This window comes from Chanodichthys erythropterus, chromosome 4, assembly GCF_024489055.1.
Source record: "Chanodichthys erythropterus isolate Z2021 chromosome 4, ASM2448905v1, whole genome shotgun sequence".
Classification (NCBI taxonomy): Eukaryota; Metazoa; Chordata; class Actinopteri; order Cypriniformes; family Xenocyprididae; genus Chanodichthys; species Chanodichthys erythropterus.
The window spans coordinates 11,190,684-11,209,090 of NC_090224.1; the positions used below are offsets into that span (position 1 = coordinate 11,190,684).

The window sequence follows — 18,407 nt, forward strand, 5'->3', positions numbered from 1 at the left end:
TTCTTGTGAATCATTTACTATACAAAGCATGCTTTTTTAACCCCTAGTAAATGACAATGGCAACATTGATATTAACATTTCATGTTAGTTTTTTACAGTGCCTCAATAAAAGAGCTAAAGTTACCTGTATAAATATTGCAATCTACTGTTTAAATATTGCTTTAACTTCTTATAAGTAATGACGATTATGCTAAATGAAGACATTAATGCAACCTTTATCTTCAATTTTCAACATTTCTGTGGGGACATGCACATGCTAGTCCACTCCAATTTTGTATCCTAGAAACAGGTTTTACAGTTCTATATAAATATTACAGATGAGTTTGGATCATCACACATAGGGAGTCAGAGGTTTTCCATCAAAAAAAGCTTTTTTATTAACGATTTCTCAACAGTTTGTCAGTGGCAACATGACAAAATAAAATACAGAAAATGTTTGGACCAGAGGTCATCATGTTCCACTATGCATCTCTAATTTTTGTCACAGCATTTAATAAAATGTGCTACAAATTGCATGTTTGCATCAAGTCTTCAGTATTGCATATATTTTGAGCAGATAGTTCTGACAATAAGTAACGCTCCTTGAAAAGCAGTGTTCTTTGATATAATGCATGATAAAAAATATAATCTGTGTGCCACTAAATAGGCCTGTTTTTTTTCTAACAAAAATAGATATAATACTTGAGTATATAAATTCAGATGATCATATAATTGCAGAGTCTAAGCACATATTCTGTTTCAAACACACACACACACACACACACACACACACACACACACACACACACACACACACACACACACACACACACACACACACACACACACACACACACACACACACACACACACAGACAACCTTGTAAGGAGATAAAAGTAACCTATGAAATTTAAATGCTTGTATTTTTAAGAACTGTATAATCTATGAAGACATAAAACACACTTAAAATTTAAACTACATTTATGGCTTGCATTGTATAAAACATTAGACCTCCCCAGGAGTTTGGCACTTGGAAGCCCTGCGATTTGCCAAAATGAACACTATGACATTCTCTGCTTTCATAGTTCCCAAACTGATCATCATCTATCCGGCCTTCACCAAGGTTAGCTGAAATTAAGAGAGAGGAGAAAGAGATCACTGAGTAAAAAAAAAAATTTACTGCACACATGCACACATAATGCATCCCATTTTCTATTCAACCACAAACAACATCACCACAACACCCTCAGTTTTCAGATCCACCTCGTTCAAAGTAAGCAAGATGTTTTTAATTCAGCCAGACATGTCCACACAAACATGCCCACTCATATAAGTGCTTCAAACACATTGGCAATATCTTGGCCTAGCTATAGTCCCTCAAAAGGGGAACAAAACACACTATTAATACCATATTTAAAAATAAATAAATAATAGTAATAGCATAAACACGCAGACACAAATGCATGCTAAAGCATCACTGTGGTTACCCCACAAACTCAACTCCTCAGAAGTCTAATACATCGTCATCATCCATTTCAACGTCAAAAGACCAACCCAAGTCCTTCAGGCCCAACTCAAGAAATCTGGAACAAAGAGGAGTCATTCGGCCTCGTAAAAATGTCATTGAAGAAGTCAACGGAAAAAAAAAAAAAAATTATGGCCAACCATGTTTAACTGAAAGTATACATTTTAAAAAAAAAAGTATTTTAAGTGTGTTTTCTTTAAGCTCTAAAAAGATGTGGGAGTGACAGATGCTGCTCTTCATTTACAGATAATTTAAAAAATAAAATCAAATTTGACCATGGCAGATATTATTTAGCAGATATTCATAAAGATATGTTTTTTGGTTTTGTTTTTTTTATTGGAAAATTAATAAGATACTGGCCTGGGTTGAAGAAGACACAGCTCAGAATTAGATGCTAATATTATTGAATTAAAAGAGAGATTGCATCGTTAGTGGATATTATTTTTTTTTTATGTGTTGACACTCAAGCAAAGAGGATTTCTGTTTCAGATGCATATAGAGAAGAGTACAGACAGGGAAACATCGCCTTCAGGGTTTAGAGCAGCACGGGCAAACAGAAAGCCTGGTCGATAAGCAGTGATGCAGTGTACTTACTGTCCACACATATGCACAAGTGGGGAAGGTGAAATGTCAAAGGTGAAGAGGTCAGTGAAGAATGATACGGAGCATGGGGCCAGGGCTATAAAAGGTTAGCAGTATAATGTAAGCATTTGAGAATCTGCAAAACTTCATAGCCATGTCTAACTTGTTGAACCTGGTCAACATATAACAGCACCTTGATTAAAGATGTAGTTCACCCAAAAATGAAAATGCCTCTACAGTTCATCGGCTGGAAAAAATCCTTCTGAAAGTAATTCCTATTATATTGTTTGTCTATGCCGTTATCATTATAGTTATGTATGGAGTCTGCTATTCTTTTATATTTAAAACTTTTTAGAACAATATCTTTATTGTTATCATTATAGTTATCGTCTTTGGTGTGAACGGGCCTTAAAAATAGCCATAAATATTGTAAGTAGTCTATACAAGTTCATTTTTGGGTGAACTTTTCCTTTAATTTTGCAAATGCTTGTATCTAAAGCGACTGACAAATAAGAAACTATACAAATAAGGAGCAACTTAATTTGAAATGCTGAAATATACATTTTGAAAAGTTGAGCAGAAGAGTTCAAGCTAGTACAAGAAGTGTAAGTAGGAAACAGTAAAGCAGATTATAGAAAGTGCCTTTATATAATTGGTTATGAATTATGCATTCAAATGTTCATGGATGAGCTGTGTCAAAAAATGATTAAAAAAAAAGGCCAGACTCTTTAGACAAAATTGTTGGCATGAGTTTGGCCCCCTACATTATATAATATTAACTATAATATATAGAGAATTCTTCCAGAACTATATGTTTTTCAATAAAAACGATAGTTATTGAAGAGAAAAAAAGGAAATATAGATATAGAACTTGATTTTTCTATTTTTTAAGCAAGTTAGATCATTAAAATTAATAGAAAATATGAATTATTATTTTTAAAAATCATAATATATTATTTTTATCTAAATTTTTAAGTGATCCTGAGGGCCCCTGGTTAAGAACTACCGCTTTAAATAAATTCCATTGTTATAATCTCAAATGATAGTCTCCATATAACCTAACTCTGCCTCAAGCTCCTCTGTTTGAATCTGTTGATGGTTCTCACCTGGTCTTGGTGGAGGGCTGCTGTTTGGTGGAATGCACTTTGACGGCTCCTCTGTGTGAAAGCCTGGGAGATGAATGTGACGACAGATGAGGAGAAGGCAGAGGGGACAGGCTAGATGATGATGCATCAGAGGTGGGAGAGGCTATAGCTATGCTTGAGGAGTGGGCTATAGGTTTACGTGGGACCCGCTTGAGTAATCGGCTGACCCATTTCTTCTGGTCTTCTGTGGAGTTGGCCAGCAGCAGTAACTCTTTCGCAGTGGACATATCATAGTTCACTGGAGAGAGAGAAAAAAAAAAGGCCAAACAAAACAGGTTAGTTTCAACCCAAAGTACACAGTGGAGATCAAAACTTCACATATAAACTTTCAACAAAATTATTAAGCAGCACAATTGTTTTTAACAATGACAATAATATGAAATGTTTCTTGAACAGCAAATCAGCATATTCAATATGAGTAATGCCTGCTGAAAAAAAATTGTGTTTTGCCATCACAGGAATAAATTACATTTTAAAATGTATTAAATTGTAGTGAATTTTAATTAAAACTGTAGTGAATATTACAGTTTTTACTGCATTTTTAATTAAATAAATGCAGCCTTGGCGAGACTTCTTTCAAAAACATAACATCTTACTGATCCCAAACTAGTGTAAAACTATAATGATAAATACATTAAAATTATAATAATAAAATAAATATTAATTAAAAAATATTAAAATAATAGAAAAATATTTTATAGCCATAATTATTAATAATTCATTTTCATTTAATTTAATTTTTATTATTAAAGAAATATTTATTTTTAATACATTTAAATAATTTTCATATATATAATATATATATATATATATATATGTATATATATATATATATATATATATATATATATATATATATATATATATATATATATATATATACACACACACACATACATTATATATATATATATATAATATATATATAATATATATATATTATGTATGTGTGTGTGTGTGTGTGTGTATATATATATATATATATATATTATGTATGTGTGTGTGTGTGTGTGTGTGTGTGTGTGTGTGTGTGTGTGTGTGTATATATATATATATATATATATATATATATATATATATATATATATATATATATATATATATATATATATATATATATATTATGTATGTGTGTGTGTGTATATATATATATATATATATATATATATATATATATATATATATATATATATTATGTATGTGTGTGTGTGTATATATATATATATATATATATATATATATATATATATATATATATATATATATATATATATATATATATATTATGTATGTGTGTGTGTGTATATATATATATATATATATATATATATATATATACATACACACACACATATATTAGTGGTGGGCATAGATTATTTTTTTATTAAAATGGCTTGAATTCTGCCGAAGACATTCAGAATATGTGAGATACCCAAATTGTCCCTGCGTCCCAATGTCCGTACTATCCATCCTAAATAGTATGTGAGATTAAAATAAGAGTGTCCCAAAATGTTGAAACGAGTATGCCAAAAGTCCCCGGATGGTCTACTATTTCCAGTAGATTTTCGAAGTGTGGATCCGTGCACACTATAGAAGCTAATATTGCCCACAACCCATTGCACATTGTACGAGGATTCAGTTCAGAACTACAAACACAAGTAAAAAGTGTTAAAAATTACAAAACATGGCGAATATGCACGATCAACGCTGAGAGAAAGAGTACATACTTTTAGGGCGTAGTATAAGTAGGCGAATTGGGACGCAGCAAATGACTAAAAGTAATCCGCCATTTTGTCCGACAAAGCAGATAGGAGTTAGAAGATTAACCTTTGAGGAGTCAAACTTTTGTATATTACATTTTGTATATTGACATCTTTCCACGTTTGTAACAACATTGATTCTCATACATTGAATCGACGGCGATTCATAACGATATTGAACCCGATATTGCGTGGCTTATCAGTGAACTACGGCTCTGTCTATTAAATGCCGCTTCATTTGAAAGCAGGTGATGGCGATTTAGCGGTAATCAGGGAACCGGTTTTACTGACGAAATGCGCGTGACAAAAGCATTCGATATATCGCCCAGCCCTAGTCACGACACATTAAAGAAAACGGGTTTTATTGTTTGAATTTCTTAAAGCGACAGTAACTAAGGGGGGCGGGTCTTTGCGCAGGGTCAATTCGGCTAGGTACACATCCGCGCTAAAATATCAAGGTGTATAGCATAATGCAATGTAAGTCGCTTTGGATAAAAGCGTCTGCCAAATGCATAAATGTAAATGTAAATGTAAATGAAAGTCATCATAGCTTGAGTAGTATAGACCCAGCTCCCAACCCAACTTTGAGAATAGATTAATGGCGATATTTTTTTTAATCGCCCGATAAGAGTCTCACGTTAACGCAGCACGTTAACGCCGATAACAGCCCACCACTAATATATATATATATATATATAAGTTATCAGTGCTTATTATGAGTGTGACCTCCTGACCTCTGCAGGGAGCAAGGACCTCTTCCTTGCGATCTATGTGGTCTTTATGGCATTTGACTCGGCAGCGTCTGCACTCCAGAGCTGGTGGGGGTTTGAAGACGTGCCACAGAGGCCTCGGACATGCTTCGCAGCTGGAGGGGAAGTGGTAAAGTGTGTGCACAAACTCGTGACCTTTGTGTGGGATGTACGAAGACCTTTCAGTTGCTAATAAGGGTTCCACAGCAAGCTCCTCTTTCTTGCTCTCCCCCTCATTAGCATATAATATCTACAGACAAAACAGAAGATAAAAACCAGTTTAATAAGGTTAATATCAAAGCATGCTAAAACATTTCTTGTAGGACAAATTAAGCATGTTACCTGGAAGATGCGTGGGATTTCTCTGGGATCTGCGCGGTACACGTCTGTCTGAGTGACAGGTCTCACGTGGAAGAGTTTGCTAAGAGGGAAAAAAGGAAGCATTAAAAATATATGGCTATTGCTGTGCAAGAGAGCAGTAAATGTGTGCACTCAAAAATATATAGGCCTAAATTTAATATTTATGTAACTGAATTTCCATCCATTTGGATCACACAGTTTAAACATAAACAAACTAATAGTGTGGTTCAGGGATGACGTATTTTTGTTATCCAAAATCCAGAAACAAGTAGTTAATGAATTTTTTTTGTGATTTTTTTTCTAAAAGCTTTTACTTGTCTTGTAAAAGGCAGTTGCTAACAAGTGACTAAATGGGAATACAGAGGTTGACGGGGACATTAAACATCATCAGCCAAGCAAACACGTAAACTCATCTACTCACTAGTCACTTTCACAGCCTCGTTGTGTTTATAATCTCGCTCTTGCAAACTATCATAACTCAAACTTTCAGGGAAAATATTTTTAAACAAAGACTGAAAGAGTCATCAGAAGCTTAGTGATGGTGACGTCTAAGTCATGCGACTGTGGTGTAGTTCGCGTGCGGCCCAATTTTTGTGATGGCATATGGCATGGACAGTGTGTGTACTGTACAACAGCCCATGCGAGAGTGAATTGAGTGCTTGAAAACAAATGTCCACTAGAAAATGCGCAGTGCACACACGCCGAACGCGTCTTTCTGCAGCCAAATACTTTCAAAGGCTCACATGCGCGTCTGTGCGTCATTTTTAAAGTGGGTTTCTGAAACGTATGCATGCAGTAATGTAAGTAGTACAGAATTTTAAATCAGTCATACTGGTTTTCTGCACATTTTGAGATACTGCACAAGATGTGAATAAATGAAACAAAATAAAATGCTCATAAAACGTGATGGAAACATATTTAGAGAAGAAACTTCTAGTAAATTTATTAGGAACAAAATATGTGCATTAAAAAGGCTGTGACAGAATAATTAATTCATAACTGAAATAATATTCAGACTCATAGCATCTGAAATGATGCTATGATCATTCTGAAATTCTAAAGCCAGAGTCGAATCGGTTGAATTCAAACTTGGACTGTGTTAAAAAGCCGTTTTTTGACATTTTTTAAATAGATCCGCAATGCAAAGTCATAATGATGGAGGAGCGCTTATAGTACTGTGCAGTTGTTATCATTCCTAGAAATGTTTTATACCATTTTTGTCTGCATGTTATAAAGTGAAAATGGCCCGAGGGGGCCCGTAAAATTTTTTTTTGCAAATGGGCCCGGGGCTGACTTGCTACGCCACTGGTGAAGATTATCACGATGAACAAAATGTGTATGAATCATAAGCTTTTGTTAGTCACATAACTTATTTTCCGCAATAATCCGAAAGCTAATGGAAAAGTCCTGTTGGGTTTTTGTCGAGGAAACAAGTGTGATTCTAACTTCTGGCCTACAAAAATACATCATCCCTGCACAACTTTATACAATTCATGTGATGCATATTGGATAATTCGCAAGATTTCTCTAATAGTACTAATAAACTTAATTTGGTTTAACTACACAACATATTTTATAATTTTAGATATTTATCAATAAATCAATCAGATTTGTTTCAATCAATTTTACTAACTGAATTTTGTGTTCCAAAGCTAGCTATATTTTAACCATGTTCATTCTTTTTAACTGAATCAGTTTAAATTTCTTCACAATTAAAAGTTTTATGCTGATTCATTTGCACAAATGCATTTTGAAAATGTTTATAAACCAAAATGTCAAGATTTTTGAGTGCAGAAATTGTTCTCATATTTATGATCGATAAATATGCATCACATTAAGTTTATTAGTTTATGTTAAAAAGATATTTTTTGATTGTGAGTATTATTTCCAAACTCACTCTATGTCCAGAATCATGAAGGGGCTGGACTGCTCTCTGTCCTGCTCTGAGTCATAAAACAGGATCTTCTTGCTGCTGACCACCACATACTACAATTTACACAGAGATAAACAAACAGATGATGAGACAGGGTTTGTTGATGTGTGACGTGAGTGTGCATGTTTAAACCTTTACCTTCTTTTCCCATCCAAACCGTTTGGTGTTTTTGGAAGTCACTGAGAGCCATCCCTCAAGACTAGAATCTGTGGTTACAAAAAACAAAAAAACATGTTTAAGATTACAGAGCCACACATGTTTGAATATGAACAAGCAGAGCAAATGTTTCTTTAGGGAATTTCAGAGCCTTCAGAAACATTTTTCCCAGGGGCAGAATGCAGCCTGTACTAGAACTCTCTTGGAATAAAAAGGTTTTGCTTTCAGTAATGTTAAAGGTGCAGTAAGTGATTTCTGAGAAACACTGTTGAAAATGGATCAGACAGAGCACCACAACACACTTGCAGCCAATCAGCAGTAGGGGGCGTGTCCACTCATGATGGGGGAGGATAGAGAGTGAGCAAAAGGGATTTTAAAAGAAGAGAGATGGCTGAGCAACTTTACAAAAGAGAAAAGGTCAGAGTAATATCACTGGAAAAAGAGGGGTTATGATCAGGCAAGAGCCAAGTGAGAAGGCCTGAAAACAGATGCAGAGGTTGTGTTGTTTCTGCTCCATAGGTGAGTAACATTGGTTTTGCTATATTTCACAGAATCAAGATATAATGTTGTTGTAATGTTAGCTCTAGTAACAGGACAGTTTTGAGTGTCATTGTTTGTCTGGAGCTGGTGTGCTGCTAGGGACTAACAACCAACTCTTGCTTATACTCTTTTTTTTGTTCTTCCTTGTCATTCATTAGTCATCTTTGCTTTGTTTTTCACAAAGCATTATTTTTCTTCGCTTCAGCTACGATAGAGACATTCACTCTTGCATTGCATGTTTGTGAATTTTGGGGGCGGAGCAATAAAGGGAGGGGTCTGTTTGTTTGGGTTGTTTTTAAATATCAAAAGTGTTTCTCAGAAGTCACTTACTGCTCCTTTAATGGACTTTTATAAAACACACAAGGTGAGTAGTGCGATTATGTGCAAAATACGTCACAACTACTGAGCATCTCACCATGTTGGAAAGTGTGGCTGTGTTTCAAAACCTAGTGCAGTGTTTCCCAACCTTTGTCTTACATACACTAACAGCCCCATTAGTAGGGGGGTCAAGTACCCCTTCATCAAAAGAAAACTGTTGTAGAGAAGATATATTCTTTTACGAGCATCATCTACACAATTAGCTCAACTCAATATTTAAACAATGTTTGGTAACACTTTATTTTACAGTGTTCTTGTTAGATATGTTACATGTACTTACTGTAGAAAAGTAATTTACGCACAATTACATGCAACTAATTCTAAACTAAACCACTTATCTAACCCTAACCCTATAGTACACATATATTGTTAATTAGTATTATTCAGTAATAAATTGTAAATAAAATAACTCTTTTTTTTTTTTTTTAAGAAGAGCTATTCTGCCCTTTTTTAAAGACATGAATTTGTTTTTGGGGTCTACTAGAATGAGTTTTCATGCTTAAATGTTCAAAAAACATCATTTTTCACATATTTTCCAGCAAGCTCTTTTAATTAACATATATAATTAATCTTTCATTTAATACTGGAGTTTTTCCTGATCAAATGAAGGTGGCTAAGGTTATTCCATTGTTTAAGTCTGGAGATAGGTATAGTCTCACTAACTATAGGCCTATATCTTTGCTTTCTCAATTTTCCAAAATATTGGAGAAAATTTTTGTTATAAGACTAGATTTGTTCCTTGAGAAACATTCATTGTTATCTGATAGTCAGTATGGTTTCCGGAATAACCGTTCAACTGCCTTAGCTTTGATGAAAATTATAGAGGACATTACATCAGAATTGGAAAATAAAAATTTTACTGTTGGTGTCTTTATTGACATTAAAAAGGCCTTTGATACCATTGACCATGGTATCTTAATATCTAAGTTACAGGCATATGGCATCAGGGGTATAGTATTAAAATGGTTGACTAGTTATTTAGAAAATAGGGAACAGTATGTTTATTATGCAGGACATGTATCTAAATGTAAAAAAAATATTTGTGGGGTTCCACAAGGTTCTGTATTAGGGCCAAAACTTTTTATTTTATACATCAATGATCTTTGTGAAGTGTCAAAAATATTACGTTTTGTTCTTTTTGCAGATGACACAAATTTCTTTAGTTCTGGAAGAAATTTAAAAATACTATTGACCACAATTCAAAGAGAAATGGTCCTACTTCAAAAATGGTTCAAGAATAATAAACTTTCATTAAATTTAAGTAAAACAAAGTTTATGCTGTTTACAAATAATAAATGTACCGAAAAAATCAATCTGAGCTTAAATGGAACTAATATTGAAAGAGTTTATGAATTTAGGTTTTTGGGTGTTATTATAGATGAGAAATTAAAATGGAAGCCACACATTTCTTATGTAAAAAAGAAAGTTTGTAAAAACCTTTTTGTCATGAGCAAAATTAAGGATATGGTAAACTACACTGCAATGCGAACTTTGTATTGTTCATTAATTTTACCTTATTTTTTGTACTGTTTGGAAGTGTGGGGTAACTCATGTGTCACAAATTTAATGCCTCTAATTATTTTACAAAAAAGAGCCATAAGAATTATACATAGAGCTTTTCCAAAGGAACACACTTCTGAACTTTTTTTGAAATCAGGACTATTAAAATTGAAAGATTTGGTTGTTCTGCAAACGTTATTAATAATGCATAAAGCAAGACATAGCCTGTTACCATGTGGCCTGCAAAGTCTTTTTATTAAAAGCGAAAGCAGTAGGAGAGTATATGATTTCAAACAGCCGTTAGTTAGAACTACTTTAAAACAAATGTGTATTTCTGTTGCAGGTGTAAAACATTGGAACTCCTTGGAAGCAGATTTAAAAAAATGTTCAAACATTATTCAATTTAAGAATAAATGCAAACAAAAAATGGTGAAATTTTATGTAAATGTTTGATTGTGTATATGATTGTGTAAATTAGGCTATTGTAAATGATTGTGTACATGATTGTGTAAATTAGGCTATTGTAATTTGATTTTGCCATCTATATTTCTGTTACTTTCTTTGAAATAAGACTGGGGTAGGTTAAATAAGAATATTGTTCTTCATCCTACTCCTGAGTTTGCACTGTAAATTTACAGTATGTAATTATTTTGTTAAATTGTTGTTGTTGTTTTTTGAGTAATTTGTGCAAGCGCAAATAAATAAATAAATAAATAAATAAATAAATAAATTTGCAGCACCTTGCTTCCCAGCCTGTCAATAACGCTCTATTTAGTTTCAGTCTCTGCACAATGTGCTCTGATTGGTTGGCTGGACCAGTTACTTAACGGCGAGTTTTAACACACTACTACAAATCAAGGCATTTCATGGAGTTAAGAAACAATGCTTACTGATAAAGAGAATAACTACCTTCGGAGTAACTTTGTGCTTTTTAACAGCAACTTTATGCACTAAAGAAATTAAAAAATGTAAAAAAGTATAATAGGTCCTCTTTAAATATCTCATTTAAGTCATTAAGTAAATAAATAAATATTGTTGTTAAGTATTTGTATTATTTGATATGCCTAATAAAGTCATGTTATATAGGTTGAACAAGAGAAATATTTCCAAGTACTTCTAGTAACCTGCTTAGGGTATGTGTACACCTGGTTGGAAATCACTGACCTAGTGTGCTGCCGACCAAGACAGCATATTAGGCCATCATAGGCTCATTTGAACATTCATTACACCCAAAAACACTGTCTAGGGGTTTAGTATTCAAACTCCACACTGAATAAAAGTGAACGAGTGCAAGGGGCAGTATGCGTGCCAATTTGTTTCCATGCAGGGTCACCTGCAGACTCTTGGTCAATAGGCTTCTCATATGTCAGGGCAGGCCTTTGCTCCCACTCGTCCTCCTCATCCTCCTCTTCCTCTGAGTCAGAGGGGAAGCGAGGAGCAATCCGGCATGGCCGTGTATCAATACACACTGACTTGGAGCTCCGTTGGTACGTGAAGGACATAGACTCCGAGGTCTGTGAGTGTGTGATGCGCACTACACCGGCATCATGGTGAGAGTGGGAAGGAATGGAAGAAGAATGAGGAAAAGCAGCAAAAGGATGCATAAATTTAGAAGTGAAAGAGAGTGAAAAGGAAAACAGGTGGAAAATAATACACAAGTTATGTGTATTCATTATGTGTTCCAAGGTCAGTGGATAATTGTGGATATGAAACCAGGCCTGTGTGAATTTGTATGGGGACAATATTAATAAGACATTCAATTAAATTGAAATGTTAATTAATGAAATGAATGAAAGAATAAATAAATAAATAAATAAATACACACCTAAATAAATAAATAAAGGACCAGTGATGAGATTTTTTGTGACTGATTCACCAGTTGTTTTTCAGTTTGATTCCAAGTAAATAAAGGTTAATTAATTAAATTAATTAAATTTACCTCTGAAAAATTTATATAGAAACAGCCTTAATAAAACATTTGAATAAGTTTAAATAAATTTAATGAATTAAATGAATGAAGGAATAAATAAAAAGATAAAATAAATGATAAGTGATGACAATTGATTAACCAGGTGTTTTTAAGTTTGATTCGCAGTTTCTGTGGGTGCTTCTAAGAAAACAATTAGTTTTTGAGTAATTATATATTTATATTGTCTGGTTTGCAATAACAGATTATGGCCCTAAATTGATTGCATGGTGATGAATTTAATATTCGGGGGTTTAATAAAAACATTTGGGGCTTAAAGGGTTAATTCACACCAAAATGAAAATCCTGTCATCAATAACTCACCCTCATGTCGTTTCTATACTAGTAAGACTTTCGTTCATCTTCTAAACGCAAATGAAGAGCTTTTTGATGAAATCTAACTGTCCATTGACTGCCTCTGCAACAAACAGTTTTCCGATCTCTTTATGATCTTTTTGAAGCGATTGTTGCAAAGGCATTCAATGGAGAGACAGACTTTTCTCAGACTTCATCAAAAAGATCTTCATTTGTGTTCCGAAGATGAACGAAAGTCTTACGAGTTTGGAACGACATGAGGGTGAGTAATTAATGACAGAATTTTCATTTTAGAGTGAACTAACCCTTTAAACTTACCCCAAGTGCCATTTATGGCGCATGAATGATGATAAACACATTAGGCATCCCTGTGCTTGACGGGACATAACCTGGATAGTTACCTGGATAAGCATCATCGCCCTCCAGGTCGTTTCCGGTGCTACTGATGCTGGTGGTGTCCAAAGAATGGATGCTCAGAGAAGTGAGCTGACAACGCAGACGCTCAATATCACTATCTTTACTGTCCAGGGACATTTGCATCTCCAGTCGCATCTGAGACTCCTCTGCTATAGTCTGCAAACAGAACAACACTTCTTGTATGCTTTGTTTATCTATGCATTATACATTGACCACTGGACAGGTTTTCTAGTGGTTACATTTATATTTAATGTCACTTACAGCCTGCATATCATTGATTTCTTTCTGGTATTTGATGATGGTGTTGTTGAGTTTTTCTTTCTCGGTGCGGAGCTGCAGCTGGAGCTGTCTGTTCTCCTTCTCCTTCCTGCGGACGTCACTGTTGTTACCTTGCTGTGGCCTGACATCACTCTTCTTCATAACCTCTGCCAGCTTGTTTATAGCCTACAATACAGACATCTGATGTTATAATTTACCTGAGACATGCTAGTAACAGCTATTTTAAGCAATGAAAATAATGGAGTAACATGTACACATATACCCTTGATTAAAATTCAATAAACCTTAATTTAGACGTTTCTCCCAACACACACCTGAATCTTGAGAGTTTTCTCAGACTGTATCTGCTTCTCTAGGGACAGTCTCAAAGATTTCATCTGTTTCTCTTCTTCTTTGACCATCTCCAGCTCTGTGTATACACATTTATAAATGTTACAGCACATATATTAACATATGCACATTATAACATCAATCCATTTATATTTTATAATATTAACTTCAGCAATATACTCACTTTGCTGTAGGTGTTTGAGCATATTGTTGAGCTCCTCTTTTTCATTAGCCAGGTTGCCAACATCCACAGTGAGTGTGCGGTTTGATTCCTCCAGCTTATATTATGTAGAAGATTAAATTAAAATGAATTATTACACACACACACACACACACACACACACACATATATTTATATAATATATATAATATAACTTGTACTGAACCAGGAAGCTTCCTGTAAGACAAATCTCGTATTCTCACCGAGTTGATGGTATTGTCCTTTTCGCTGAGTTCCTGCCGGTGTCTGGCAATCATGTCTTTGATCTCCAGCTCCTTCATGATCTTTTCTTTCTCCAGGTCTGAGTACTGCTCCTCAGCGATGGAGCGCGCCAACTGTTCAGAGTCTGCCTTCGTCAGACTCGCCTCTAGCTGCGTTGCTAATGAGTCCCTATATAAACGCACACAAACCGGTTTGTATTGAACAAGAGTTCAGCATATTGTATAAATTGCTATCTGTTCATTCATCCTTAACTAATTGCATCTATTTACCTTACATTTCATCTAACCTTGCACTAATTGATGCGGTTTCACCTTTAAAGAAAAGGCCTTTTAACATCCTTTTATAATAGCAAATACACACAGACACACCTCTCTTCCAGCAGATCCTCTAGTCTCTGCTGAGCATCTTTGTAGAGTTTAGTCTTTTCATCACTCTCCTCTTTCAGCTCTCGAATCTGAGTTTTATACAGTTTCTGGAATCAAGGAAAAATCTTTCATTTAAAAACAAATAATAACACAGATACACAAACCAATCCAAATACATCCATCTACATATTCAATGATAAAATATGATAAAGCTGGCAGACATACTGTGAAGTACTGTTCTGCCTCCAACTGGTCCTTCAGCTCTTTCAGTTGTATGTCAGCTTCTTCTTTCTCCCTGATTGGACACAGAGAACAGAGACCTTTTTACTGAGTGCTGATCCTCACTGAATAATATTTGTGTGTGCTATGCATTATGCTTTTTTTCAGCAAGCAGGATAAAAGACAAAGAACAATAACTATAACCAAGGATAACTATAAATTTATAATTATCATTCTAATTCTATGAGAATAGGGGCATCCACACCACAACTATAATGATAACAACAAAGAGGAGCAATATCATTGGAATCCCTTTCAGAACGTTTTTTTTTTTTTCAGCTGATAACCAATAAAAACACTGACAGCCAATTAGAATCCACCCGAATTTAAAGAGCCTGAGAAAAATAAAATAAAAAGAATGTTATTGTATGGTGTTAAATATAAAAAAATATTTATTGTTATAGGTGTGAATGTGCTCTACTGAAACTTTGCTATTTGTGCAATGCAGAATTTTCATATTACGTTCATTTGATATCAGAATTTAGTTGTACATTTTATTTTCTATCAATAAATTGTGTATAATATATTATATATATATATATATATATATATATATATATATATATATATATATATACACACACACACACACACACACATACATATATGTATATATATGTGTGTGTATATAATGTGTATTTAAGTGTATGTGTATATATATATAAAATGTGTGTGTGTGTGTGCGTGCATATATATATATATATATATATATATATATATATATATATATATATATATATATATATATATATATATATATATATGCATATACACACAACTCACTTAACACTTGTGTCAGCATTGAAAAACTGGATCAGCAAGTCACTTACCTGCGCAGTTCCTGATTTTGTTTCTCCAGGCTGAGTTTGAGCTCGAGCAGATGGTTGAGCTCTTGTTTAAGCTGTTTCTCCGAGGAGCGTAGGGTGCTGATCTCTTCCCTCTGCACTTTGAGATCATTCTGACACAGAGTCTTCCTCTGAGTCTCTTGCTGCACACGTACAGTTAGCACTTCCACCTGGCATACGCACGCGCAAACACACACACACACACACACACACACACACACACACACACACACACACACACACACACACACACACACACACACACACACACACAAAAGACTGGATTCAATCAAATATCTTGGACTTCCCATGAACTATGTGATGCGTATATATTACCATGTAATTTTTAATTGTGTTTAATACTTTCAATTTTTATAAATTATTTTGTTGACTTTTTTTTTAAGCTGATGACGTTACATGTTAATACATGTACTTATGCATAATTACAAGTAACTAACATTAAACCAAACCCTAACTCTAAAATAAATACATGTAGTTAATTCATATTACTTAGTACTTATTTGAGTAATTACAATGTAACTACATCTCCTTATAATATAGTGTAACCATTACTTTTATAAAATTATGTAAAATACTGCTGAAAATATGGACAGAAACTGAAAACAAAGAGCATTAATTTTGATATAATAATTGATAAATTAAATCAAATAATTAAAATCTTCAGGCAGACAGAGAGGTGTACCTCCTCAGTGAGTTTCTCTTTGAGTGAGCGGAGCTCCTGAAGCTCGTGTTTGGCTTGTTTGAAATCACAGTCTAATCCTGAGTTTTCCTTCTCCAGCTGCATCAGTCTGTTTTCCAACTGTTGCTTCGCAGATCGTTCTTCCAGCAGCTTATGTTCCATATCTGTCACAAAAACACTCACATCATCACCAAACTCTGAATAAGCCGTGTACTACAGACTTCGGACAGATTCACTCAGCTAGAACAGAAAGCAGATATTTTAGTTTTTATACAGAGACAGATCAGAAATGTAAGGCACGTCTAGAAGAATGATGTAAATGTTGATGAGCAAGTTTCTGATGTTCAAGACAAGCCTAAAATATTTTGTTTTGAGTCCAAATTATGCCTCAAATTCCTTTTGGGAAGTAGCTTTTTATGCATTGCAAGTTAGTTCTAAAAAATCTGTAAATGTCCTATTGAGTAGGCACTTTCCCCATAGTAAAAGAATGGCTTACTATAACCAGAATTTGTTTTCCCTCTATCTAAATTGTGCTTCCCTAAACTACACATTTTTTCTAAAATTTGTAGTTAAAATTTAGATCTTTTAAAATCTTTTAAATTAGAGGCTACAGTCTAATTTTACCTTTCAGGGCCTCAGACTTGGCCTCCTCAATGGACTGATTGATTTTGTTGTTGTCGGCCAATCTGGCTTTAGTGGCTTTATGCTCTGCCTCCTCCTGCTCCAGACTCTGTTGAACGGCTTTGAGTTTAAAGGAGAGATCGATCTCCTGCTTGTTCTTCTCCTGTTGGTGAAGGGACAACATTAATGGGGTTTCACAAAAATACATAATAACCACACACACATCATGTGCTGAGAATGTAAACCATTCAATCACTCACTAAGACACGCACGACACACACCTTTTCCAGTGAAGTAAGATCCTCCTGTAACTGTCTTTTCTCCACTTCTGCCTTTGATAGTGAACCCTTTATGTGTTTTAACTCGTCCTCCAGTCCGGAGACACGACCTGAGAATGAAATAAAGATAGAAATACAGAAAGAAAGTAAGACATAGGGATATCAAAAACACAAGACAGAAGTTGAAGTCAAAGGTCAGGAATTCAGGTAACAATGTAAAACCTCAAATCATAAAATCATAAATGGGCGTTTCTTCAACTTATGGGCACTTTTGGGCATGTGAACCTTTAGAAAATAAAATCTCAAAACAACATACTTTACACATCAATCATCATCTCAATTTTTTTTGTAATGGAAATTATGGTGATTAGAATGGTATTTTAAATAAAAATTGAGGAAAATGAATTTAATAATGTTTTGACAATAATATAAATATATTAGACTTTTTTTTTTTTAAATGAATACTTTACCAAAATTACATATTGATCAGAATTGACTCTCATAAATATTCTGTTCACAAGTGATTTTTCATTGTTTTCTTCACATATCACAAGCCTCAAACATAATCCTAACTAATTTTTAATAAAAACTTGTGGTAAAATCATTGGTCATGGTGGAAAAGATTTTCACGCAATACATATTGTGTGGTTTATGGTTTGCTTATTTCACAATTTGTTTAGATAAATATGCAATTATATTTTTTAACGAATTTTCATATTTTAAGATTAAAGTCTTGGTCTGGGGTAAAAAACCTATAAAATCTATACATAAAAGGCATCTTAAAAGTAGCAAAAATAAATAAACGCATGATAAAAAGTTTAAAAGTGACCTTCCTTAATTGAAATCGGTTTATTTAAAACATGTAATGCTCTCCCGGGACATTAAAGAGCCTGCAGAAACAAATCCTTTAAATTTAATAGACAAAACAGAAAATATGACCGAAAATAAGAGATATTTCTTGT

At 33.9% G+C, this 18,407-nt stretch overlaps 1 protein-coding gene across 4 annotated transcripts in view; it reads right to left on the reverse strand.

The window, feature by feature from the left end:
* Positions 1-320: 320 nt before the first annotated feature.
* The window catches only part of rock2b (rho-associated, coiled-coil containing protein kinase 2b), a 37,803-nt gene continuing 19,716 nt past the window's right edge, over positions 321-18,407 (reverse strand). Inside the window, exons 16-34 of one of the 4 annotated variants that reach the window (XM_067384048.1) lie at positions 17,449-17,555; positions 17,171-17,330; positions 16,550-16,710; positions 15,832-16,016; positions 14,948-15,017; positions 14,726-14,829; positions 14,339-14,525; positions 14,100-14,193; positions 13,900-13,994; positions 13,568-13,750; positions 13,291-13,462; positions 11,942-12,142; positions 8,173-8,240; positions 7,999-8,087; positions 6,084-6,162; positions 5,727-5,991; positions 3,194-3,470; positions 1,468-1,563; positions 321-1,108 (exon numbers count right to left, since the gene is read on the reverse strand). In XM_067384048.1, the coding sequence (XP_067240149.1) occupies positions 1,485-1,563; positions 3,194-3,470; positions 5,727-5,991; positions 6,084-6,162; positions 7,999-8,087; positions 8,173-8,240; positions 11,942-12,142; positions 13,291-13,462; positions 13,568-13,750; positions 13,900-13,994; positions 14,100-14,193; positions 14,339-14,525; positions 14,726-14,829; positions 14,948-15,017; positions 15,832-16,016; positions 16,550-16,710; positions 17,171-17,330; positions 17,449-17,555 (2,576 nt within the window). In that variant the 3' untranslated portion in view covers positions 321-1,108; positions 1,468-1,484. The remainder of the gene's footprint in view (positions 1,109-1,467; positions 1,564-3,193; positions 3,471-5,726; positions 5,992-6,083; positions 6,163-7,998; positions 8,088-8,172; positions 8,241-11,941; positions 12,143-13,290; positions 13,463-13,567; positions 13,751-13,899; positions 13,995-14,099; positions 14,194-14,338; positions 14,526-14,725; positions 14,830-14,947; positions 15,018-15,831; positions 16,017-16,549; positions 16,711-17,170; positions 17,331-17,448; positions 17,556-18,407) is intronic. The other 3 variants (XM_067384047.1, XM_067384050.1, XM_067384049.1) reach the window with 3 other exon arrangements.